Source organism: Babylonia areolata, chromosome 15 (assembly GCF_041734735.1).
Source record: "Babylonia areolata isolate BAREFJ2019XMU chromosome 15, ASM4173473v1, whole genome shotgun sequence".
NCBI classification, from domain to species: Eukaryota; Metazoa; Mollusca; class Gastropoda; order Neogastropoda; family Buccinidae; genus Babylonia; species Babylonia areolata.
In genome coordinates this window covers 19,755,941-19,783,445 of record NC_134890.1, presented here as the reverse complement: position 1 = coordinate 19,783,445, position 27,505 = coordinate 19,755,941, and the positions used below count along the sequence as shown (strand labels likewise).

The 27,505-nt window shown below is 40.0% G+C and overlaps 1 protein-coding gene across 1 annotated transcript in view; it reads left to right on the top strand.

Moving 5' to 3' along the window:
* The first annotated feature begins 345 nt into the window (after positions 1-345).
* The window catches only part of LOC143290471 (protein disulfide-isomerase A5-like), a 40,643-nt gene continuing 13,483 nt past the window's right edge, over positions 346-27,505 (top strand). The window contains exons 1-15 of the mRNA XM_076599955.1: positions 346-417; positions 4,795-4,924; positions 5,122-5,209; positions 6,002-6,067; positions 7,122-7,167; positions 10,393-10,485; positions 13,902-13,962; positions 16,052-16,211; positions 17,108-17,176; positions 17,975-18,111; positions 19,798-19,960; positions 20,734-20,799; positions 21,467-21,606; positions 24,973-25,043; positions 27,162-27,290. Coding sequence (XP_076456070.1) covers positions 370-417; positions 4,795-4,924; positions 5,122-5,209; positions 6,002-6,067; positions 7,122-7,167; positions 10,393-10,485; positions 13,902-13,962; positions 16,052-16,211; positions 17,108-17,176; positions 17,975-18,111; positions 19,798-19,960; positions 20,734-20,799; positions 21,467-21,606; positions 24,973-25,043; positions 27,162-27,290 — 1,467 coding nt within the window. The 5' untranslated portion in view covers positions 346-369. The remainder of the gene's footprint in view (positions 418-4,794; positions 4,925-5,121; positions 5,210-6,001; positions 6,068-7,121; positions 7,168-10,392; positions 10,486-13,901; positions 13,963-16,051; positions 16,212-17,107; positions 17,177-17,974; positions 18,112-19,797; positions 19,961-20,733; positions 20,800-21,466; positions 21,607-24,972; positions 25,044-27,161; positions 27,291-27,505) is intronic.

Here is a 27,505-nt window from a genome sequence, read left to right as displayed (position 1 = left end):
AAACAGACAAGGAAAGTTAAGAAACAAATTTATATAGGTGTCATTATTCTTCTCAGTGTTTTTAGTAGTAGTAGTAGTCGTAGTAGTGGTAGGTATAGTTGTAGTCGATCTGTATACTGTTTTTATATAAGTGTGTGTGTGTGTGTGTGTGTGTTTGTGTGTGTGTGTGTGTGTGCGTGCCTGCGTGCGTGTGTGTGTACAAAAAAAACAAAAAACAACAGATCGCCACGTCACGTTCCTCTTCGTCTCGCCAGCAAAGCAGACGACCCTTTCATCACCGTGGGAACAAACAGGAAGACATGTTGTTGCGCATGCGCATTGAATTGATCAACTCATCTTCCGATACTGACGGAATCAAGCGGCAGGATCATGGCGCTCCTGTGGAAAGCTCTCCTGTTCGCAAGTTTCATTTTGCTGGTATGTTAAAAGTATGCACATTAATTATTGCTTTAAATTTGGTAATTAACGTTAGTGTTTTTAGAAATATATGCACATGTATCTACAAGCTTGAGGTGCAAGAAAACATAGGAATGTGTTACGCTTGAACACAAAACTAGTCAACTTGAAAGAAGTATACGTGTTCTTTTACTGCAGTCAAAACAACTATCAGAAGTAGTCGACAAGCCGAAAGTTGGGATTCTGGCGTCGTCATCTGATGAAAGCGGTTGTAATTAGACGATTACCTTCTCGCAGTGTTAGTAAAATCAGGTGAAGAAGAAACGGTTATGTCTGTAAGACAATGTATCGTTTTATGCCATACTCATAGCAGACGACGCTACGGGACAGTACGTGTGAAAGTTGCAGATGACACAGCGGGGCGGTCTTATCAAAAACGTACCACGTGTACAGTAAGCAGACAATAGTCGGCGCTTTGACCACGTGTACGGCAGATTTCTGGTTGTTACATTTATTTGTTTAAAGCACTGTTGTCCAAGAAAGAGTAAACAGAAATAAACAGAACTGAAGATTTGTGTACATTTTATGATGGGCAAAGATTACCGTAAACAGATGAAATAAACAAAAATAAAATAGATTAAGTTAAACTAAAAATGAAAGATGAATAGAAGGTATATATTGTTAAGATAATGTTAGAATCAAATGGGCCACATTCAGTGAATGTGAGCACACCCATGCATGTATGCACATGCAAACATGCGCACGCGCGCGCACACACACACACACACGCACGCACACACACATGCACACACAAAGAAACAAATACACACTCAAATACAGAGATGCACACACAACAACAACATTTAAAAGCACACAAATATGCAAACATGCTAATCCCACAAACACAAGGCATAGGCATGTATACATTAGTACAGCTTGACTCACACCCAACTACCACTATCCACACACAGAGACACCCTCACACAGACTGTCACACACACACACACTCACTCACTCACTCACTCACTCACTCATATTCACACACACACACACACACACACACACAGTAAATTCCACAAGGTATAATCAATAGGGCACTTGAGTATATTTGCACAACAGCTGTCACACTTATGTCTCATAAGGGACATCACACATTCTCCCTCTCACACACACACTCTTTCTTTCTCTCACCCCCCTCTCTCTCAAACACAGTCACCCCCCCGCCCACACACACACACACACACATGCACACACAGACACAAATGCATAGATATGTTATCTTACAGATGCCCAGCATGAACACAATACAGCCCACCAGCACACAAACATATAAGCAAGCCATGTCTTACATGTCTCACTCACACATGCACACACACACACAAACACAAACACAAATACACACGCACACACACACACACACACACACACACACACACACATCCAATCATTCACACGCATCCATCAATTTTTCTGTCTTCCCCTCTATCTCCTTCCCTCAACAGTTCCATGGAGTATTGTTTTATCAAAGCCATAGGATCTTGTTACGTGGCCATACCAGCATAGTTTTCCTAGCTGTCAACAAATCTCCATATGATGTAATGTGCTGTTTGATAATAGCCGATGGTTTGGTGCAGTTTTTTCATTGGTAATACAATCAGTGTGTCTGAAGTTTAGTGTTTTGTGATAAAGTCTCATTTCCGTGGTCTGAAATCTTATTTCCAAATTGCCATTAGGTTCTTTGTCTCACTAGTGACAGGAAGATGGAATATGCCAGTGCATGTTTGAGCTTGATCTTGTGTTTCATAGAGATGTTGTCCTTCCATGCATGTTTTCTTCTGGACAGTATACTGTTGTCTTTGCTACCCTGTGAGAGAGTTTCTGGTTTGTATCTTTTTTTGCTGATGTTGACCCCCATGAAAGTGAACTGTTCAAAATTCATTGCTTCAGGCCATGGACAGTTGTATCAGCAGTGATGGCAATGTTGTGGCTAGCCATCAAATTGGCCTTTTTGAAACTGATTTCCATATACCTTGTCCATGTTTCATCCAATCTTTTGATAAGCTTGGCAAGTTTGTTAGAAAGAATAAAGCAGGCTTGACCCGTACAGTACCAAATTTTAAAATAGAGAAATCATTCTACCTCAGATCTAATAAATCAGTTAGTACTGCTGAACTTTTTTTTGCAATTCTGTGGGTTTTTAATTACCAAGTAGAACAAAGAACAGAGTTCTAAATCACATTCAACTTCTCTGTCTGTACAAGAATGATATTGACAAGTATGCTTTGGCTATGTTCAAACAACATTAAAAATATGAAATGCTTGCACAAAGATCAACATAAACAAATGAACAAATACTTAAAGTCTTAACTCCCGAGAGCAAGGTTTCGGTTGCGCCCCTTTTCTCTGCATTCAAATTTTGTATTACGTGTAGCTGACACATTTTGTACTTTCCAAAGTCAATTCAGGTCTAGATTGGAAGCTGCTAGGCAAATCTCGCTCTCTGCCATAAATGAAGCCAAACCGTAGCTTTATTAGGCTTTTATTTTGAATAAACCTTCACCGACGTCACAGTGTCAGACTCTGGTGAGAAACTGGCTTGATTCAAATCGCCCGCCATTTATAGTCCGGTTCAGGCTTTAAGCATCCATAAGGAAATACAGACTCTTATATATAGATTAACAACAAATTTGTTTATTCTTTCTTCACTTTCATCACTGTTGTTGTCACCTTTGAGTTAAAACCACTCATCAGACAAGGTAGATACATCTCACATAATCAACTACACAGCACGCAAAGTTGTGTAAACCTGTTGACAGGGACCACTATCTTTGCTGGACAAAGTTTCTGATGCCCATTTTGCAAATAACGCAAATCCACTTTTCACGCACGCTTGATGTAAATCAGTTAGCAAAACATCATTGAGAAGAAAGGGGTCCTCCACCAGAGGTTTGCTTATTTAGATAGCATGTTTATAATCCAGACCCATTCAGGGTCTGTTTGTGTTCATTGGACCAAACTCCAGTGAAGGAAAAAATCAGGAATTGATGCAGGTTGTCAGTGGATGTCTTGGAGGCACTGAACCTGTTAATGACCAACCAACACACACACACACACACACACACACACACACCAGGGCTAGAAATTCCCAGATAATTTTTTGTTGTCCTGGACACAAGTAAAAATCTGTGCTTGACCTCCCCACATCCCTCTTCCAAGTAAACTATAAGGAGACACTTAATTGAAATAAGTACCGGCAGTACAATGGCCAATCAGCCAACATAATCCATTAACTTGATTAAGACATTGTATAAGGAGTATAGATATTAGAGGAAACTAAATTAGTAAATATAGAACAAATGATGTTACACTGGCATGAAGCATCTTTAGTCCTTTTCCACCCAGGCTGTCTTCTGTTATACATTTTTTTTTGTGCATTGTCTTTCCACAGTTGTAATGCAAAATGCGCTTTATTTGTGCAAGTTTGCAGAATCACATTTGAAAGACTGTTCAGTCTGCAAGAAATGCAAGTCGGACTTGGCAGCATATTCCAGACACCACTGGCACCACATAGTGTTCTCTTGATTGTAGAACCTCCTTTGATTTTTCATTTATGATTCCCATATTTTTCACTACCTTGTCTGTTGATTATTTTGTTTTTTCCTTCCTTTCCGTGATTTTTTTTCCTGTTAATTGTCTCACAGGGGCTCATTTTTTAAATAAAATTAAAAGGTTATAAACTTCCAGAGCTGAAAAACTGAATCTTGAACACTAGAAGTAGAACAGCGACATGCTACTGGCCTGTGTGATGAAATATTCAGGGCCAAAGATAATTAAAACACACCTTTGATGACGTGCTCTGCACACAAGTCACTCACCTGAGAGGGTAAAATAAAAGGCATGTTTTATTTCTAGACTACGACATGTCTCACTGAAACTCCACTGTGTCATTTTCCCCAGGGCTGGGGGTGGGTAGGGGGTGGCAGTGTTAAAGTGAAAAGGGGAAGAGAGAAGTGTGATCAGTCTGCATTGAAGTTTATTGCCCGACCATCCTTTCGTTGATCAATACAGTCAGAAAGAGGACTAGATTAGCTGCTGAAGTGAAAATCACTGACGTTTGTGTGTGTGTGTGTGTGTGTCCCTTTGTGTGTGTGTGTGTGTGTGTGTAGGAATGTGTATGTTTGTGTACATGTCTGTTTGTATGTATGTATGTGTGTGTGTGCATGTGTATGTGTGTAGATGCACTCTGTGTATGTGTGTGTATGTATGTGTGTAGATGCACTGTGCATATTGTGTGTATGCACTCTCTGTGTGTGTGTGTGTGTGTGTGTGTGTGTGTGTTGGAATGTGTATGTTTGTGTTTGCTTTATTATTTATGTTTATTATTTATTTTTGTTACAGTGTGTGATTCCTTTCCGGTTTGGGGCCAAGCAGAACAAGAAAGATTTGATCATCCGTGTCGATGATTTCAAGGACTTCAAGAAGCTGTTACGGACACGGACCAACCTACTTGTGATCTTCACCCAGTCAGGTTGGTTTTGTCATTGTGTTGCACTAGTATTGCTTTGTTTTGATTTGCGGATAAGGTATTACTTACTTTGCCATTTTGAACAATTATTTGGACAGTCTGCCTGCCTGTGCCAATCCCTAGACATGAATTCAAGGCCTTGATGGTCATTAAAGGCTTTGGGACCTTTTACCTTTTTCTTTTACTGTGTTGTGTTGCAGAGAAAGCAGCATCCAAGTCTCTTGCCTTGTTTAATGAAGTGGCAGAAGAGATGAGAGGGAAGGCCACCATGGCCTATGTCAACTGTGGGTAGGTTATTATTGTTATTATTATTGATACTTATATATTCATATCTGTTGATACTTAAATAGCGCCTGTCTAGCACCTGGTGCTGATCATTCATTTCCAGCATTATTTACTCAGGCTTCTGTCACACACACACACACACACACACACACACACACACACACACACACACACACACACATTCAACCTTTTACTTATCATTTCTTTTTTTATTTTGTCATGTAGGCAGTCACACTCCATTTTTGGGGGTTGTGCATGCTTGGTATGTTCTCATTTCTATGACTCATTTCTATGACCTACGCAGCGCTGACATGGATCTTTAACATCCATATTTGATCTGTATGTACACATGAAGGGGGTTCAGGCACTAGTAGGTCTATTGTTGACCTAGGGGATTTGAAAAATATCCACCCTTAATGCACCAGGTTCGCTGGAATCGGGGACTGAACTCGGGGAAACTTGGTTTAGAATCCAGCACTCAAACCATTCAACCATCACACCCTAGTGGACCCTTGTGCTGTCCCTGAAGTGTCTGAACGCATCGCTTTTCTGTTGTTTCTGTTAACAGCTAGTCTTTTCATTATGTTGACACTGAGAGAATTGGTTGCTTCTTGTTGTCAGGCAAATATTCTTGTCAGTAGAATTTTCTGGACCAAATGCAAGCATGCCTGCATACACACAATCACACATGTGAACAACAGTTAAGCTGTGTGTCTCTTTTTTTTTCTTTTTCTTTTTTTTTCTTTTCTTTTTCCAAGAAAAAAAATTTATAAAAAATTGTTCTTTTTTTTGCAGAGATGATAAAAAATTGTGCAAAAAGCTCAAGGTATACACAACAACATTTGAGCTGAAGCACTACAAGTGAGTAAACCTTTGTGTATTTGTGTGTGTGTACATTCCTGATAAGATTTGTGTGTGTGTTTGTGTACTTGCATGTGTGCATGCATGCGTGTGTGCATGATGCATACATTAGGGGGGTGTACATAAGTTAACAGCTTCATCTGTGTGTGCATGCAAACATGAACACAACCTGTATGAATGCAAATGTTATGATTGTGCGTGTGTGTGTGGTTGCGTGTGTGTGTGTACGTGTGTACATGCATGGCATTAACATATTTGAGTGTGTATATGTGCTTGCTATTTTTGTTTGTTTTGTCTCTTTGCAAAGTAGGTTCATGTGTTTGATTTAAAAATTTGCTCATTACAAACAAATAGCAATATATTTCAGTTGTAAACTGACTGTGAATATTTACATGAAGTGTGTGGCAGATAGATGAAATTCTTCTACTGTGAAGTTGATACATATTTAGTATCTGAGTACGTAATCCCCATTGAAGGTACAGGTGAGAAAAAGAAACAGCTGATAGTTGTTAACCATAACAGTAATAAGTGTTTGTTTATTTTCTGTATTGAAGAATAATAAGTGCTTACAATAATGGTGATGGTAATCATGATTTAAGAGTTATAATGATAACAGTAACCGAACAGCTGTACACAAAAATTTTGTATTTCTTTTTATCACAGCAGATTTCTCTGTGTGAAATTCGGGCTGCTCTCCCCAGGGAGAGCGCGTCGCTATACTACAGCGCCACCCATTTTTCTGTATTTTTCTTGCGTGCAGTTTTATTTGTTTTTCCTACTGACATGGATTTTTCTACAGAATTTTGTCAGGAACAACCCTTTTGTTGTCGTGGGTTCTTTTACATGTCCAGACCACCACTCAAGGTCTAGTGGAGGGGGAGAAAATATCAGCGGCTGAGCCGTGATTCGAACCAGCGCGCTCAGATTCTCTCGCTTCCTAGGCGGACGCGTTACCTCTAGGCCATCACTCCACTAATTAATATGAATATTGAAATACAAAACATTTTGTTGTTTATTTTTTTATCATGTAACATGTGTTACCTTTTGTCTGCAGAGACGGTGAATTCAACAAAAATTATGACAGAAAATTGGCTGTGAAGGTAGTGAGATTTATATTTTTCTTTTCTTACTTATATTAGTATGCAATGGTCTTGTATTTGTAGCTGTGGTGTGTGGATGTAAGTCATTATGTGTGTGTCTGTGTGTTCATGCATATACATAAATAAGTATGCATATTGGTGTGTGTGTGTGTGGTGATAGTAGTGTGCATAAGTGTAGTGATAGTAGTAGAAGCTCTTGATAAAATAGAAAAAAGAGTATCCACTTATTCTAAAACTGGTGATGTGTATTGCATTTGTTTACTTTGAGTATACAATGACCTGATTTTAGACATGTATATTTGTTACATTACTAGTAGTAGTAGTAGTAGTAGGCCTCCTTCGGTCATGGCTGACCATGGATAGAGTATACCCGACCTAATGTCTAATTGGGCTGTCTGCTTGGACCAAGCAGCGTCGCCTGTGACTGTAGAGACCGATGCGAGAGAGACAGTCTCTGTCGCAGCGGTCACATGTGTAAGCTGATGCTGGTCTGTCGGCTGCCGTCCCTTTTCTGTGAGCTTGCTTTTCTGCTGCAGCAGCTGACAGTTTGTCCTCACCAATCCGTAGCTGATTCTTGAGAGTGCTTCTCCATCTGTTGCGGTCATTCTCCATCTGTTGTTACATTACTACAGGTTACCAAAACTGATTTTACCCCAGATAACATGCTCAAGATTGTTAAGGCAACCTTGTCAGAAATTTTGGGAAAATATTGCCGTATGTTAAAAAAGAAAATTCGGTATTGGGTTTTTATTATCGGCTGTTCAAGTTGTTTTTCTACTACATACCTTTATAATAATGCATATTTATACAGTGCTTACCCTTTGGCATCCTGTGCTTGTATGAACCACCCACAGTGGTACAGAGGAAATGAGTTCATTGTGGCCGTGACATGAATGATGATGATGAACTATCTGTGTTTATTATTTTGTCACAATAAATATTCACATATGTCATATTATAAATCATATTTCTGGCATGTGATTTTTTTTTTTTTTTTGGTGATAATTGAGAGAAAAAATACTGAAATAAAATGAGTAACAAGAGGAAATCACACACACAGTTTTACATACACAGAAGAAGAAGAGAAAAAAATAAAAAGAGGGTTGGAGAAGAAAGAGAGGCTCAAGGACTCAAAGAAGTTAATGTTAGACCACCGGCCTGTAAACATTTGATGTGTGCATGCACACACATGATCGCAAAAAAGAAAAGACAATGGGTATATAATCCAAAAGTTTAAGCACAACACATTTGTTGAAATGAAAATATGGGTTATTTGTCCGAACTTAAAATCCTGCTTCAAGTTCTTCCCTTCCCTTGAACGCATAGAATATGTACATAGCAACATCTCTACTTAAATCCACATCTTCATTTTTTAATGATTGTGCCAATTCTACATGACGATCTCTACTAAACTGCCTATATTTTAAAATATATTTCTCTCTGAATGGTCTCTAGACATCACAATGAAGCAGAAAATGAAATTCATTTTCTTTTTGATCACAGAAAGGACTGTCTTTACATTATCACAATCTCATATATTATTTTTCAGATCATTTATACCAAGTCTAAACTTTACAAAGTTTACCTTGAGCTTGTGTATTGTTGACTGTGTTTAGTAAGGTTCTGGCTGTAACAGTGATTTAATGAGCGATCTGTTTCAAAATGATCACTGGAATTCAATTTACCGGATCAGTCCTGTTGAAAACAGTCCTCCATTCTCTGCCTGAAAATTCATATAAAAGCTTGTATATCTGCGACTCCGCCCTGTTAACCTAACTTCAGAAAATCAGTATCTGTCTAGGCATTTTTTTTAATACAAGAGGCCCAGTTAAAGGTTTGGCTTCTGCCACTAGTATTTTCATTCATTTGATTTAAAGAAGCGAGATGTGCTTGTTTGGGAATTTAAGTGAGATCCATCATTTGCAATGAGAACCAGTATCACAGTGCTCGCAAAGTGCAACTATGAATAGTGAGTACCGACCAGTCTCGCCATAAACCATTGTGTTTGGGGTTTGGGGGGTTTCGTTCAAGAGCTTTTTACAGGCAAACAATTGAGAGAGAGAAACAGACTGACAGAAACATGGAAAGAGAACAAACAATATTGTTACCTCTTCCTACTTTAGATGCATCAAAGATGTTAAACATATCAATACAAGCAATATTTGCATGCATTATGTGAAGTGGAAAAAGCACAAGAACAACTTTGTTTTCATTGGATATGTATTGATTTTGACAAAATAGTATTGACAGATTGGAGACATATATATATATATATATATATATATATATCAGACTTGTTGATCTCAGTCACATGATACAGTTCATGTCAAAACAACACTATGAACTTGTTCACCTCAAACTCAGTCAGATGGGAAGTGAGTCAATTTCCTGTTGCGCAGGAAAGTTGGCTTCAGCTGTCACGCTTTGCTGCAACATAAAAAACAGTCCGTTTAAACTGACCCCTCACTGTGACTTCAGTCACATATGGCGGTGAACTGTCTAGTCAACTTGAAGTTGACTTCTTTTTTTTTTTCTTTTTTTTTTTTGTACACTCATAGTTGACTTCATCAAGTTTTTGCACCTTATACATATTATTATTAGTAGTAGTAGTTCGTTTTTTATGTATTTATCCTTTTTTTTTTCTTTTTTTTTTCTCAAGGCCTGACTAAACATGTTGGGTTACGCTGTTGGTCAGGCATCTGCTTGGCAGATGTGGTGTAGCGTATATGGATTTGTCTGAACGTAGTGACACCTCCTTGAGCTGCTGAAACTGAAACAGAGAAAGAGATGCACAAAAGTTTGTATTCATTGTCACAGCTGAGACAGGCGCAATAGCCGAGTGGTTAAAGCATTGGACTTTCAGTCTGAGGGTCCCGGGTTCGAATCTCGGTAATGGCACCTGGTGGAAAAATGGTGAAGATTTTTCCGATCTCCCAGGTCAGCATATGTGCAGACCTGCTAGTGCCTGAACACCCTCCGTGTGCATGCACAAACAGAAGATCAAATACGCTTGTTAGAGTTACTGTAATCCATGTCAACGTTCAGTGGTTTATGGAAACAAGAACATACCCAGCATGCACACCCCTGAAAATGGAGTATGGCTGCATGCAATGGTGAGATAAAAACGGTCATACGTGTAAAAGCCCACTCATGTACATACAGTTGAACATGGGAGTTGCAGCCCATGAACAAAGAAGTCGTCACAGCTGACTGCCCATGTTTCAGTCCATGGTGAACTTCCTGATGGATCCGACTGGAGACATTCCATGGGATGAGGATCCAACTGCCACCGACGTCGTCCACATCGACACAGAGGATGTGAGATTTGTTGCTCGCTGTATTTACTTTCCTGTGCCTGACTGGAACTATAGCACTTAGCAGATATCATATCCCACCTAACCTTCTGGAAACGCTGTGGTTGAATTTCCTCTCATTTTACTGCTTTCAGTCAGGTTGCTTTTTTCTTTTCTTTTCTTGTCCTTTTCTTTCTGCTGTCTCTTTCTTTCTTTCTGTCTTGCTGGTCTGCTCATTATTTCATGCACATTTTTTTCTGGAAAGTCTTGAATACATTTTGTCTCTCTGGACACGATGATTGGGCATTCTCTTACTATGCAATTGATTTTTTGTGCCTGGGATGTGTGAATTGCCCACCGGCCTTTTTTTTGGTTTTGCATGCATGCCTGTTTTGCATAATTTTGTATTTTGTTTATTTTGGGGGCCCCTAGCCCGCTGGGGTTGGAATCGACAAGAGTATTGCAGCATGTGCATTTCATTAATTATCGGGTCTACTCAGTCGAGTGGCATGAAAGATTCCAAAAGCGGTTGTCATAAAATACAAAGTGGCATTTGCAAGTAGAGAGAATTTATTTCTGACATTGTTTTGTATCAACAAACTTGGAAAATGGCTAATGCTGACTCTGCACGTTCTGATTGTGCTAGTGAAAGCAGAAAGTCAAATTCGCATGGATCATACTCTGTGTGTGTGTGTGTGTGTGTGTGTGTGTGTGTGTGTGCCCTTGGAGTACTCACCAATGTGATCTGTTCCTTGGATTTCTTGAATACCCCACACACCCCTCCCAGAGACTTTCTGCAAGTGGGGTGAGTGGGGTATTTCACCTTTATTTGTGACAGTTTTGTCTGTTTTTCTTCAGATCAAGTAGGCGCCTGTGCGTTTTTCAGGTAAAATCATGTGACTGGAGGTAGTGGTCAGTCAGAAGAAATGACAACAAAAAAACAAGTTTTATCAAGTTTATATATTCCTGCCAATTTTTATGGCAAAATGAGTGATAGTTTTTGTTGTTGTTTTTGTGTTTTGTTTTTTGATAACACCTCTTTCAGCTCACTCTTGCCCGACCCAAAATATTCATTGAAATTTCAGTGACCTTTCACACCCAGTGGTCAGCAGCAGAGCCATCATATGGTCATGATAATTGTTCCTGGTCATCTTACTATCTTCCATAGTGCCTTGTACTCTTTCACTATTGTTTTCTTTCTCCTTTCTGAACTAATTTAGTTACATACCTGTATTTGCATAGGTACATATAGGTACCTGACCTCCGGTCAGCTGGCAAGATGACCAGGCACAGTCTGACATGCTGTAGAGCATTGCGTGTACATATCTAAATATTTGTATGAAATTTCACGAAAATCTTACTTGTAATTCAAGTCATAAAATTTTAACATATTCCTTCTTTTTCTTACTATTGCTTAGTTCCACAAATATTGTCCGAATATCCAGTGTACCTGCATGACCTTGATTCCATAGGGAGAACTGTGGTTTGGTCATCAGAGAGTCACTTGGCCAGTTTCCGATGGTTTAGCACAAATTACATCTGTCCTTACTCATTTTGCCAACTTTGGGGCCTCAATTCATAACATAACTGCTATTTTGCAGATGAATATTTATAGTGACCATTGTGGTCAATCACTAAATGACTAGCACACAGATTGATGCCTGCAAATCAGTCTACATGCACTTAAGAAATTTTGTGGAAAATTTGATTTACTTCTGATTTATAGCCTTTTTTTGTGATTTTTCAAATTTACTAACCATTTGTTTTGAAGTTTTTACTAAAAGTTTGCAGTTGTAGACATGCTTTTGAAGAAAGAGTTGCAGTTGCAAAGTGCAGTTGGAAGCAAGCAGCTTTTAAAAGCTTTGTGATTGATCAAAGAGTTATCCGTGTCAAATTATGCAGACAAATCCACTTTTGTAAGAAAAATACTTTCAGGCAGTTTTTTTTTTTTTTTTTTTTTTTTTTTTTTTTTTTTTTTTTTTTTTAGTTATTATGTGGGCGGTACTGTCACTGTAGCGATGCACTCTCCCAGGGGAGAGCAGCCTGAATTTCACACTGAGAACTCAGTTGTGACAAAGAAATAGTACGATACTATCGCCAAAGTCAAAAAGCATCTTTGGTGTAGCAATCACTGAGTTTCTGAGGTAAAGAGTAGATATTTGGTGAGATAGTTTTGGTTGAGAAAAACATTATGAAGAAAACTATGGATGGAAAGATTGCAAACAAAGAAATGATGTGGTAGGTTGTGGATGAGAGATTGGAAACAGAGAAATGGTTTGGAAAGGTGTGGATGGAGAGATTGGAAACAGAGAAATGGTATGGAAACTTGTGGATGGAGAGATAGTTTTGGCTAAAAAAAAACCCACGATTACGTAGAAAATTATGGATGGAAAGATTGCAAACAAAGAAAATACTGGAAAGTTTTGAATGGAGAGATTGTAAACAAAGAATTGATGTGGAAAGTTATGGATGGAGAGAGATTGCAAAGAATTGTTGTAGAAAGTTGTGGATGGAAAGACTGCAAAGAAAAAAAAAAGATGTGGAAAGTTGTGGATGAGGAGATAGCAAACAAAGAATTGATGTGGAAAGTTGTGGATGAGGAGATTGCAAACAAAGAATTGATGTGGAAAGTTGTGGATGGAGAGATTTCAAACAAAGAATTGATGTGGAAAGTTGTGGATGAAGAGATTTCAAACAAAGAAATGATGTGGAAAGTTGTGGATGGAGAGAGATTGCAAAGAAATGATGTGGAAAGTTGTGGATGGAGAGAGATTGCAAAGAATTGATGTGGAAAGTTGTGGATGGAGAGAGATTGCAAACAAAGAATTGATGTGGAAAGTTATGGATGGAGAGACTGGAAACAAAAAAAAATATGTGGAAAGTTGTGGATGGAGAGATTGTAACCAAAGAAATGGTGTGGAAAGTTGTGGATGGAGACATTGCAAACGAATATATAGGCTGGTGGCCAGGTTAGGCAGTGTCCAATAAATAATTCATTTGTATATGATAGTGGAAGGAAACAACATAATCGTTTTGGTTGTTATTTCCAATCGTTTTTGGTGGTTATTTCCAGTACATTTGCAAACACTGAAGTACCATTTCATCCCAGAAAATAAAGCGATTTAAATTTTCATTACTTTTATATAAAGTATTTTGTGTGTGTTTGTTCTCATTTCATGTTGTTGTGTGTGCATTTGTGTGTGTGTGAGTATGTGAGAGGTGGGGGAGGAACACGCGTATGTGTGTGCTTGTGTGTGTGTTTGTGCTTGGTTGTGTGTGTGTATGTGTTCTTCTGTGTGTTTATGTGTGTGTGTGTCTGTTTACCTGTTTTTGTAAGCCGCCCAGGGCCCTATTTAGAGAATGTGCTGTATTGATTCACATCGTTATTATGATGATAAGTAGTATTATTGTAATTAACTTTGCACTGTCCTCTGTCTTCAGGGTCTGACCAAACTGCTGAAGAAGGATAAGTCAGCCGCTCTGGTCATGTTCTATGCACCATGTGAGTACATACACAGCACACACACCTGCTAGATCTGGCACTGTCCTGTTCTCTTGGACTCTGCAATCATTTATATGGTGAACGTTACTACGGATGTGTACAAGGGTTATAAGTAAGCAAGTAATAATTTTAATAAATGCTCAACAAATCACAGAGCTGGTCTCTTTTATTTCCATGTGAAAGTAGAACTTACCATCATGAACCAGCGTGTATTTCATTTCATGCGTAACTTCCCACAAATATAGAAGCTACAGTAGTTTTCGTGTACATAGTAATGACACAGCTTTTTTTTTTTCTTCAACATTTGAAATACAGCTGACCTCCAGAAATGTTGCTAGTCAAGAGGTTATTTAATTACACATACTTAACCGTGACCCAGCTAGAGGTTATTTATTAGGATGAAGGTGGCAGAATGGTTAAGACATGTATCTGCTAATACAGTGTCTGTGATCGTCTGGGTGTGATTCCCCCCCCCCCCCACCCCCACCTCCTTGTTGCCCTTTCTCTGAAGTTTGACTGGAAAATAAATCTGAGTGTCTTGTCATTCAGATGGCATAACAAATAGAGGTCATATTTGCAGCATACACTTGGCGCCCTGAAAAAGAACCCATGGCAACAAAAGTGTTGTCCTCTAGCCAAATTCTGTAGAAGAAATCCACTATGATGGGAATACGTATATATGCATGCGCTCAAGGCCCAACTAGCATGTTGGGTTATGCTGCTATTCGGCACATTGCCTAGCAGGTATGGTGTAGCATGTATGGATTTGTCTGAACGCAGTGATGGCTTCTTGAGAAACTGAAACTTACTTGATGGTGGTGTTACTCATTGAGGTCTGTGACCATGGCAAAGCCAAACGTGAAGAAGAGAATTGTTTGCATGTGCTGGAAATGATTCATTGATTTGAGAAGCATTTATATATACATGTGGAGTGATGGCCTAGAGGTAATGGGTCCGCCTTGGAAGCGAGAGAATCTGAGTGCGCTGGTTTGAATCACGGCTCAGCCGCCGATATTTTCTCCCCCTCCACCAGACCTTGTGGTGGTCTGGGCACTAGTCATTCAGATGAGACAATAAACCGAGGTCCCGTGCGCAGCATCACTTAGCACACGTAAAAGAACCCACAGCAACAAAAGGGTTGTTCCTGGCAAAATTCTGAAGAAAAGTCCACTTCGATTGGAAAAACAAATAAAACTGCACGCAGGAAAAAATACCAAAAAAAATGGGTGATGCTGTAGTATAGTGACGCGCTCTCCTTGGGGAGAGCAGCCCAAATTTCACACAGAGAAATCTGTTGTGATAAAAAAGAAATACAAATATATGCTGGAAATGGTTGGTTGATTGAGAAGAGAAGTGTTTATATATACATACCTATATAGATAGATAGATAGATGCAGAAAATGGTTCATTTGTTTGAGCAATTAAATGGTTTTATATGCTGGAAATGGTTCCTTCATTTGAGAAGAGAACTGCTTGTCTAAGATGGAAATGGTTCATTCCATATCAGTATTTTCTGTTATCCATATCAAGAGAGTATGGTGAGTTTATGAAATGAATTGTTCTAAATGAATAGTTTCATGACACATCTAGACTAGAATGAAGCTTGAAATGAATTTTTTATCTTTTAAGAGACGTGTATCTGGTGAAGAGTGGTGGCCTAGTGGTAGTGTGACCACCAAGGAAGTGAGAAAATCTGAGTGCACAAGTTCAAATCCCCCATTCCCCAGCATTTTCTCCCCATCCACTAAACCTTGAGTAGTGGTCAGGACACATGTCATTTGGATGAGGCGATAAACGGAGGTACTGATTGAAGCATGCACAAAGCACATGTTAAAGAATCAACAGCAACAAAAGGGTTGTCCATGGCAGAATTATGACGAAAAATCCACTCAGATATGTGTGCTTGTAATTGAAGCCTGACACGATTGATGAGCTCCTAAAGGCAGCTGTCACTGGGGTCTTCCCAAGTAGGCAGGCTGTTGTGCAAATGACTGTGTTTGTAAAGCATTTCGAGTTCGGCCTCTGACCAAAAGGTAGGCTCCATGTAAGCATCAGCAATGAAATGAAATGAAATTATCTGGAATGGCAGGGTGTGGGTACTGCAAACGTCTGAAGCCGGACTTTGCGGCGGCGGCCAGTGAGGTGAAGGGTCGAGCCAACCTGGTGGGCATCGACGTAGACAAACCCCACATGATGGGGCTGAGGGCACTCTACAACATCACCGGATTCCCCACGCTCTACTATTTTGAGTAAGTCCTGTGTGTGACTGAGTGTGTGTGTGTGTGAGTGTGTGTGTGTCTCTGTGTGTGTGTGTGTGTGTGTGTGAATGTCCCAGTTATGATCAGTTACGAAATAGATATGTTCCTAAAAAATATGTTTCCAAAATCGGTTTTTAATTTTTGTAATATGCTCAAAGGAGGCAAAAAAATCATTTTAGCTGTAAGTAAGATGATTAGATCTGCAAATGTTGCCTAGTTATACTTTTGGAGTTAAAAGACATTTGTGTTTTCTTAACTTTTATGTGTGACATTGTTGTGTATTTGGTGTTTGTTCTGGGCATGAAAAGTTTATTTTGTAGTAATCCTCCATACCCCAGTAGAAGTGAAAGGATAATTAAAACTTGAAACTTGAAATTGACATGGACAAATCTGATTTTCTTTTCCATTTTTCTGTTTTTGTTTTGTGTGTATGTGTGGTTGTTTTTCTAGGTTCTATAGAATCGGTATTTGTGGCTTTTCAGCCCTGATATGGCACTTTGTGGTCGACGTGACTGCAAGCAACAAAGATCAATCAGTCAGTCAGTTGCAGCATAACTTTTCCATTTTTGTTTGAATGAGGAAATAAATTGATTTCCTTTGATCCTGACTTTACCAGTGCAGATTTAAACCATTTTATTTGTGAGCATCCAGTGATCATTGTCATCTTGTAGCAAGTAAATTGTTAGAAAATGATATTAGATTTTGGTTATGTAGTGTGTGTGAGGGTTTAAATGTGTTGCATACATCGCTCATGAGATGGTAGATTTTAATTTTGTTCTGCGTGTGAGCGTATAAGTGCGTGCACACGTCGCTCATGAGATGGGTCATGTTTGTGTGTTTTCCTGCAGAAGTGATGTCCCAGCTCATGTCTTTGTTTGACGTTTCAGGAAGGGCAAGGTGAAGTATCGTTATGGGGGAGACCACAGCAAAGATGGGATCGTATCCTGGCTTGGCAAGTAGGTGCCATTGTCTGCTGACTCTTGTTGTTTGGTTGACATGTTGCGTTTACACAAGACACGAGTCTATATATTTACTGTGTGTTTCAGGTAGGGGTAGAGGGGAGAAGGGAGTTTATATATGTTTTTTTTGTCTTTTTTTCACAAAATGTTATTGTCTGTCAACACTAAGTTTTGCTTGAAATAGGCAAAGATCCCACTTTTATGCGAATCCGAGAAGTGCTGGAATGTATCAATGCCTTTTTCATCCCTGTCGGTGTAAGATTGGAGGTGCTGTGTATGAATTGTAGATTTATGATAATGGCAGTAAACTAGTCAGGGGGCAAAGGGGAGGTTACCTGCTTCCGGGAGGTTATCGGCTGTAGCTACTTTAGTTTTCTCCGCATAGGCGGATAGTAGTTTGCACAAGACAGGAACGTCAGACCCCTGCCAGAGTTTGCACTACTGGGTCATGGTAAGTATGTTACTTAAGCGTAATTTTAGAAAAAAAATTCTTATATGAGCTCGGATTTGCATCAGATTGCACCATTTTTAGTATAAATTTTGAAAAATGTCCAGGGGGGGGCATGCTCCTGGATCCCCATAGAAATTAGGGTGTTTTGTTGTTTTTTCTTCAGTGGGAGCCCAGAGTTGGGGAAAAAAGTTTGTTCTTCCCACACATTATCATCATGATGACAAAGCATTGCTGGGAATGTCACAAAAATTGTGTAGTAACATTATCATTATGATGATGATGATTATTATTATTATCATGAATAATCATCATTGTTACGAGCAGTTGTGTTGCCTTGTGCACAGCCCCAAGCCCCCAGAGGAGCCCAAGAAGGAGGCAGAGTGGGCAGAGGAGCCATCGGAGGTGGTCCACTTGGAGGACGACACCTTCGATGACTTTGTCAAGGAACATCCCTCAGTGCTCGTCATGTTCTATGCTCCCTGTGAGTCCTGTGTTGCTTTGTATCATGAGCCTCTGGTGTATATGTCTGCAAGGAGGTCTGTTTGTTGAAATGCATTTGATGATTCGGCCTCTCTACAGGCCTTCCAGTCAAAGCAAGCCGAAGGTAGAGGGATGGTTGTAGACCCTGGGCATGCAGGAACCCGAGATCCATGTACATGTGTTCTACGTCCTTTTATGTGCATGCACAAAATTCACACGGACACACACACACACACATATACTGACATACTGTTACTAACAAAACCATCAGTGACAGCAATTAACTTTACTAGAAATTTGTTTCAATAAGGACCCTTCGGCCTTTTGTATGTATGGAGGGGGGTGGAGGGTCTAGGGGTTTGTACACATGGAAGAAGAGGAACAAAAAGAAAACTTTAATCTCCAGGCCTCCAGGCCCAAGGAAGAGATACAAACAATTTTTAAACTACTCAGCATTGTGATAGTGTAGCAACAATAATGCAGAATGCATATTTACATATACGAAAGTGCTTCTTGTTCATTCTGCAGTCCCTCTAAATTTCTTCAATACTTTCAGCGAATTCCTGTCATATTTCCATTGCACTAAATACATGCACACAGTTTACGAATATATCTGACAGAGCAATTCTTCAGCAAGTAAAGAAAGGTATACTTGAACTTCAGAATGCAGATGTTTTTGCCTTGCAGTATTGTATTAGACACAGCTGTTTATAAAGTGATCTTCAAGTTCAACCACATTACACACTTAATATGTGTAATTTGAATTACATTTGAATGTTCTCCTGAAATGTGATACATTTATTGGGAGCAAACCAAGCTTTACATAATTTTATCAAGCAGAGTGGGGGTGGAGGAGGGGGAGGGAGGAGGGAGAAATAGAGTGGACAGGGTTGGTTGCAGCTTGGCGTTTGTGACGTTGTGTAAGTGTAACCTTGTGTCAGTGAATTTGTTAGCTTATTGAATGCATGCGAACTTGTCTGTGCCTGCAGTTCAAATGATCATGCAAATTCACATGAGATTTGTTCACAAGTATGTTTTGTATTTTTCTCGCCCCCTAGTCTGAAGTCCGAAGGGTGTTATAATGCTTATTGGACAATACAAAAAAACTTTATCACCGTTACTGACGGGCGTATTAGCCAAGTGGTTAAAATGTTGAACTCAGTTTCAATGTGATGATCCTGGATTTGAATCTTGGTGACAGCACCTGGTGGATAAAGGGTGGAGATTTTTCTGATTTCCCAAGTCAGCATATGTGTAGACCTGCTAGTACCTGAACCTTCTTCATGTGTACATACGCACATAGAAGAACAAATACGCATATTAAAGATCCTATAATCCATGTCAGCGTTCAGTGGAATATGGAAACAGGAACATACCCAGCATGCACACCCCTGAAAACAGAGTATGGCTGCCTGCATGGCAGGGTAAATAAACAAAATGGTCTTACCTGTGAAATGTTAGATGTCTAGTGTATATGTGTGTGTGACTGGAACCTGATCGAATGACACAGGAAAAGAATGATGAGCGCCCAGTAGCTGCTGTCAGTCGCCTCTACCCAGGTAGGCAGCCTGTTATTCAAATGACTCTGTGTTTGTAAAGCGCTTAGAACTTGGTCACCAACTGAGGATGGGCACTATGTAAATATCCATATCATCATCATAGTGACACCTGCTGACTGTCCACCCAGGGTGTGGTCACTGTAAAAAGATGAAGCCAGACTACACGGAGGCTGCCCAGCTGATCAAAGACCAGGAAGTGGCCGGCGTTCTGGCCGCGGTGGATGCCACCAAGCACCGCAAACTGGCTGAGACCTACAGCATCAAAGGATTCCCTACACTGAAATACTTCAAGTGAGTGTCTGACCGCACCCCTGCAAAAACAAATGAGAATGAGTCAGAAGTTCGCTTGATCAAGTTACTAGTGTCTAATAATCTATCAAAAAATTTATTAAATAAAAAAAGAATGGAGGGGGGGTGGGGGGGGACAAAAATAAAAATGAGTGCATGGACACATACTTCTTTACCTTCTCACACATGTGCTTATGCATGCATGCTCGCACACACACATACTTTCTGCATTATGTTTTCCACCTGTCATAAGCAGCTGGTTCTGTTATATTTTCCTGTCCACATGTGCGTGCAGACCTGAAAGTTTGTGCATGTGGACAGCACTTGTTGAGTCATGATTTTTGGTTTGAAGTGTATTTTTGATAGTACACTGCGCCTCTTTAGAGTATGAATATTGTATAATGTTTTGGGCATTTGTTTTTTCTCTTGAAATATGCAGAAATTATTAGAATGTTTCCATTACAGGGTGTTAAAGCTTCCAATTGATAGCAGCCTAGATTCCAATGGCTGTTGATTTTGAATGAATGGTGCCTTCATCTTTTGATACGATGACACTGTCTTACGGTTTTTTTCTTTATGGATTAATTTCCTTAAAATGCATTTGATTAGTCATGAAAATATCATTATGAAAAGTCCCACAAAACAAGCATGCTGGTGATAACTGGTGAGAATTACTGCAAGTCTCAAGAGATTACTTCTTTCATTAATTTGACCTTTCAGCAAATGTATAACATAATTTGTTTTTGTTACAAAATGTGTTTTCTGACTTCCATCAGAGATGGAGAGTTTGCCTTTGATGTCAACGAAAGGGAGAAGGACAAAATCATCGACTTTTTGAAAGAGTGAGTATTTCTGCTGATAAGCAGTTGTGTACATTTTGTTTGTGTTCATCTGACTGGTTTATTTGTTTCTGTGTTTGTTTGCTTTTTGAGAATTCGGGAATCCTAATCCTTGTGAGACTGATGGTCTTCATTTCAGTAATGTATGTTTGTTATTTATATGGCTTTCTGTAAACACTACCAGATACGAGTGTATATTTGATTATTGGGAATACGCTCTTGTACATTTACATATACATGTTTACATTGCACACCATTTGGTTCATGCATTTACAAGATAGCTTACAGCATGTGATACCAGTTTTGTTCCAACCATGGGTAGCTAATTTGGTCGATTGCACTTATTGTAGGATTTTGCTTGTTTGTTTGAATTCAGGAGTTGAGCCTTTTATACAGGGGCACCTTGTAGGCTGAAATTACAGTGCATACATTTTCTTTGTCAGTGTTAAATAGAGTCATTTTTGGGTTATTGAAAAATGTCATTCTCCTCACTTAGTCATATTGCAACTAGGCTTTTTGCTTTACCTTACAGCTTTATTTCATGGATGCATTATCGGATTGTTTTTTTTTGTCCGTCCTGCTTAGTAGAACCTTTGCCATTCTACTGTTTTCTTCTGGGTTACTTGGTAGGCACTGTGAATTGATTGACTGACACTGTTGATGGTGACAGTCCCAAGGAACCACCACCCCCACCAGCCCCTGAGCCCAGCTGGGAGGAGGTGGAGAGCGACATTGTTCACCTGAACGAGGAAAACTTCCGGCCCACCCTGAAGAAGAGGAAGCACGCCCTGGTCATGTTCTATGCACCCTGTGAGTCTGTTGAATCATGCCCTTATCGTGTGTTATGCACCCTGTGAGTCCATTCTGTCTTCATGCACTTGTCATGGTCTATGCACCTTGTGAGTCGATTCTGTCTTCATGCACTTGTTCTGTGCACCCTGTGAGTCCATTGAGTTATGCCCATGTCATGTTCTGTGCACTTTGTGAGTATTCTATCTTCATGCCCTTGTCATGGTCTATGCACCTTGTGAGTCCATTCTGTCTTCATGTAATTGTCATGTTCTGTGCACTTTGTGAGTCGATTCTGTCTTCATGCACTTGTTATGTTCTGTGCACCTGTAAGTCCATTGAATCATGCCCTGGTCATGTTCTATGCACCCTGTAAGTCCATTGAATCATGCCCTTGTCATGGTCTATGCACCTTGTGAGTCCATTCTGTCTTCATGCACTTGTTATGTTCTGTGCACCTGTAAGTCCATTGAATCATGCCCTGGTCATGTTCTATGCACCCTGTAAGTCCATTGAATCATGCCCTGGTCATGTTCTATGCACCCTGTGAGTCCATTGAATCATGCCCTCATCATGTGTTATGTACCCTGTGTGTCAATTCTATCGTCATGCCCTGGTCATGTTTTATGCATCTTTTGAATCCATTGAATCGTGGCCTCATGTTCAATGCACCCTGTGAGGCCATTCTGTCCTCATGCCCTGGTCATGTTTTACGCACCTTTTGAGTGCATTGAATCGTGGCCTCATGTTCAATGCACCCTGTGAGTCCATTCTTTCTTTATGCTCTCATCATATTCTGTGCACCGTGTGTCCATTGAATCAAGCCTTCATCGTATTCCATGCACCATGTGACTCCATTAAACCATGCCCTCATCATCTTCTATGCCCCTTGTCAGTCCATCCCATCATAAGGACACAGATATCTGGATGTGCTTCAAACAGAATTAGATAAATACATCAACAGAAAAAGATGTCATGTCACTTTAATATTGAGGCATCTAACAGGAAGCCTGGTGATAACTTGGAAATCTTGACATGCTTCAAACAGAATGAAATAAATTAATTTTAACGAAAAAATACATCAAAACATCCCTTTAGGTATTTAACATGAAGCCAGGTGATAGCTTGGATATGTGTGCTGTATATTCATGTACCCAGTAGAGTGGACGTCTTCTGCAGGGTTTTGTCAGAGGACAACCCTTTTGTTGCTCTTGGTTCTTTTCCAGTGCACCAAATGCGTGCTACAGCCAGGACATCGGTTTCTTGTCTCATCTGAATGTCAGATGCTCAGTTAGATTTTCCAGTCAAACTTGAAGAGAAAGGGCAAGGGCAGGAATTGGACCCTGTCCCTCACGGACACCATATTTCAGATGAGCGTCTTAACCTTCTTCTTCTTCTTCTTCTGCGTTCACTCGTATGCACACGAGTGGGCTTTTATGTGTATGACCGTTTTTACCCCGCCATGTAGGCAGCCATACTCCGTTTTCGGGGGTGTGCATGCTGGGTAAGTTCTTGTTTCCATAACCCACGGAACGCTGACATGGATTACAGGATCTTTAACGTGCGTATTTGATCTTCTGCTTGCATATACACACGAAGGGGGTTCTGGCACTAGCAGGTCTGCATATATGTTGACCTGGGAGATCGTAAAAATCTCCACCCTTTACCCACCAGGCGCCGTCACCGTGATTCGAACCCGGGACCCTCAGATTGACAGTCCAACGCTTTAACCACTCGGCTATTGCGCCCGTCAGCGTCTTAACCATTCTGCCACCTTCCGCTTATCTTCCTCTGTGTTGGATAACAGTTTTGACACTATTGCTCCTTCTGGCTGAGGGAAATCTCCAGAAAACCTGATAACGAGTTAAGCCATGATGAAGGCAGTCTGGCTGCAGATATAGTTTGTCAGATCAGCTCATCACATAGGCAGTTTAACAGGTGAAAATACATCTGAACACTTTCCTTTTAAGTCTCTGCATAATTAAGGTACTCCATTCCATAATCTGTATTCTTATTGAATATTTGTTTCTTTGATGGGTGTATGTGTGTATGTATGTGTCAGTGTGTGTATTTGTGTGTGTGTGTGTGTTGTAATTTGTGTCTGACTGACATAGTGTAAAGCATTTATAGGTAATTGAAAGTGCTATATAAATGTATTGTTATTATTCAGAGTGCCATATTATACATTTATTATAAGTAGTATTGTTTACACATCTTTGACAAATGAGGTTGTGATGATCATTGTGGATTATCATTGTAACTGGAAAATAAAAAATGAAATAAAAGAATTGTTTTTGATTGTTAACAGATGTCGGCTTCATGTTGTTGTTTTTATCTTTATGTTTGGGGTTTGTTTGTTTTTTCCTGCCTTCCCTGGGTTAACTTTAAAAAAAAATTATTGTTGTTCCAAATGAAATTTATTTTATTTCTATATTATTACATTTTCACTTTCACTCCCAGCTGAAGGAGCACATTTTTCACCCAGTCATGTCAGCCCACCATCACCACAAACAAACCTAACCTCATTGTCACCATTGGCGTGTGCAACCCAAACTACACAGAACAGACAAAAGACAACAGCCATTGGAGTGTCAGTTGTTTGTAGATTTTGTTCTCTTCTCTACAGATACTGCTTTTGGTATTCCTATGGATGTGTAGTACTGTCATGGCAGTTTCACTTCTTCAGTGTCAGCCCATTCTGTATTTTGTATGTCAGCAGGATAAAGAAATGCATCTGCTTAATGTTTGTGTCTATGTGTCATTTGTGTGTGTTTATGTTTGAACTTTTGAATATTTATGTGTTTGTGTGAATGTTAGTGTGGATTGTCCTTGCGCTCACTTTTGTGTGCATCATTGAGTCCTTTGGTGATCGCACAAACCACTTCATGAGGGGTTGTGATCTGATTATAAACAAATAATCTGAATCGCAAACTCCAGCTTTTCTGTTAATTTCAAGAGACTTAGAAACTTGCCATTGTGATCTGATATGTGTTTTAGCAAGTTTATAGGTTTTAGTATCATTTTCCCGTAGTGGTTGTATCTGTTTTCAGTTAATTGTTTTTTGGTTTAGGTTTTCTTGCTGCTTTATGCTTGTTATATGAATACAGGAATTGGTTCTTTTGCTAACTTTGGGATTCTGTTCAAATGCACCTGTTTCCACAGTGTCAGTGTTTTGTATGCACAAAAAAGGACAACCCAACTCTTTCCTACTTTGCTTTTTGTGAACACATTTGGCCTGTACACATAGAATCAGTGTCAGTACAAAGCTTGAGAAGTCTGTAAAAATCCTCTGTGTGTGATCAGATTGTTACTTCTCTCTGTGTGATAAGATTCTTACCTGTGTGTGTGTGTGTGTGTGATAGGATTGTTACCTGTGTGTGTGTGTAGGGTGTGGCCACTGCAAAAAAGCCAAGCCTGAATTTATGGCAGCTGCTGCAAAGTTCAAAGAGGATGGAAAGGTGAGTGATGGCCCCAGATTATTTGGTTGGCAGAGAGAGAAAAGTTGTACTGGTTGGCAGAGAGGGAAAAGTTGTCCTGTTGGTTGGCAGAGAGGGAAAAGTTGTACTGCTTGTTGGGAGAGAGGGAAAGGTTGTACTGTTGGTTGGCAGAGAGGGAAAAGTTGTACTGCTTGTTGGGAGAGAGGGAGACGTTGTATAGTTGGTTGGCAGAGAGGGAAAGGTTGTACTGTTGGTTGGGAGAGAGGGAAAGGTTGTACTGCTGGTTGGCAGAGAGGGAAGGGTTGTACTGTTGGTTGGCAGAGAGGGAAAGGTTGAACTGTTGGTTAAGAGATAGGTTGCATTGCTGGATGGGAGAAAGGGAAAACTTGTACTGATGGTTATGAGAAAAAGGTCGAACTGTTAGGTGTGAGAGAGGGAAAGGTTGTGTTGTTGGTTGGGAGAGAGGGAAAGGTTGTGTTTTTGGTTGGGAGAGAGGGAAAGGTACTTTTGTTTGGTAGAAAGAGAAAAGTTGGACTGTTGGTTGGGAGAAAGAGAAAGGTTGTACTGTTTGTGCCAAGCCAGTCAAAAAAAACAAAAAAAACCCAACTGTTTCAGCCAAGTGAAAAATCTGTTTATTTTCATGATGATGGAAAGGTACCCACCCCATCTGTATAAATTGTCATTGCATTGTGCATACAGATTCTCTGTGCTCACACATTTGCTTGCGTATTGTTAAAATTTTGGCTTCCTATTGTCATTATTGTGAGTGTTTGGTCCAGTTTTATCGTTTGAAGATATGATAAAGGTTAAGGGTCTCCTAGCCTTTTACAGCCATCAGGCTGGTGAAGACATATCCACTGTGTACGGGGCTTGGCATAGGAAGGCAGGACCCAATTCTCTCCTTATGCTGTTTGAGTCTCTAACCTTCCCAGTCCAAAGTCCGGTACTGACTGGCCTCTGGATGGAGTGAGGAAAACAGGAGTAAAGTGCCTTTCCCAAGGGCACAGCACCTTACTGAAACAGGGAATTGGACCACGGCACCTCCTAAAAATGACTTTGCTGGCATTAGATATCTTGGGGCTTTGCTTTGGTAATTACTTACAGCCACTGACAAATTCATTTGTTTTCTTCTTTTCTCAGATATACTGCTGGATAGTTATTAAGCTACTTCATGAATGAACAGTTAATTTGTGCACAAAAACAATGCTGGTGGGGCACTGTTGTTAAATTTGTGATCTTCTTGGCTTTGCTTTTATTTATTGCTTTACTCATCCTTTTCTGCTTTTTCACTTTTTCTTCTTTATACCTGTGTCTTTGATAACACATGCATTCATTGACAACATGCCAAGCCATGTGACACTAATCAGTGTTGAAAGAGGCATGCGTTGCTCAGATTTCCTGACCAACACTGCAAGTGTCTGTATCTCTCGGGCCTGGTTAATGCCAGGATATCATGTGAAAGGGTGCGTAGAGCACAGCCATGTCATGTCCCAAACCAAAATTGGACCTCCATAGCAACATCATCATCATCATCATCATCATCATCGTCATTCATTATCAAATTTGGTCCTCAATCCTGTGGCCTTTCATGCCTAACTCTCATGGTGACCACAGATTGGATCCCCCTCCACTTCTGTGCTTGGGTTGAGTCAAGTCAAAGGTCTTCAGTGTCAACGTATTTATGGGGGACTATAATTAGAGGGACGTGGTGGCGGTCTCCACTCTGAAGGGAAAGCTTTCTCAGTCTGGCTCCATTACTAAGCAATTATTGTCATCAGTAGGGGGCTTAGTAGTTGGTGTCCTGTGTATATTAAGGCACTAATCAACACCACCAAAGTGACTACGCAGCAATGCAGGGCCTCCTCTGGTGTGTGGCCTCATGGTGACCTAAACATTGAAAGTTCCCTGTGGACTGCCGGCACTGAGGCCTGAGACATAACCCAGGTGTGGCTGTGTAAGGAAGGCTGGGAATGAGCAGCGTGAGAGTAATGCCACTGAAATCGTGAAGATGAAGGAGCAGCAAACTAAAAATGAAATAAAATAAAATAAAATAAAACATAAAGAGGTCATGACAATAGGACTGAAGAAGTGAGTACCTGGTTGTATCTACCTGACTGTGTCTACCTGGCTGTGGTGCAGGTGATGTTTGGGGCTGTGGACTGCACCACACAGCAGGGGATCTGTGCTGCACACGACGTCACCGGGTACCCCACCTTCAAGTACTTCAACTACAACAAGAACTCCCAGAAGTACATGGGAGGCAGAGAGGTAAGGCTCATCACTGAGGAAAATCCATAGTTACAGTAATAAACCAAGTACAAAACACCACAGGAAAACATTGAATAGCATTGAATCATGAGCAAAGTTAAATGTAAGTGCTCACACACCAGTATTACAGACATACATGCATAATCCAGAGGGATGAAACTAAAGAAAAGAAAAAGACAAAACTTTTAAATGCACTTCAAAATCGATATGAAAAT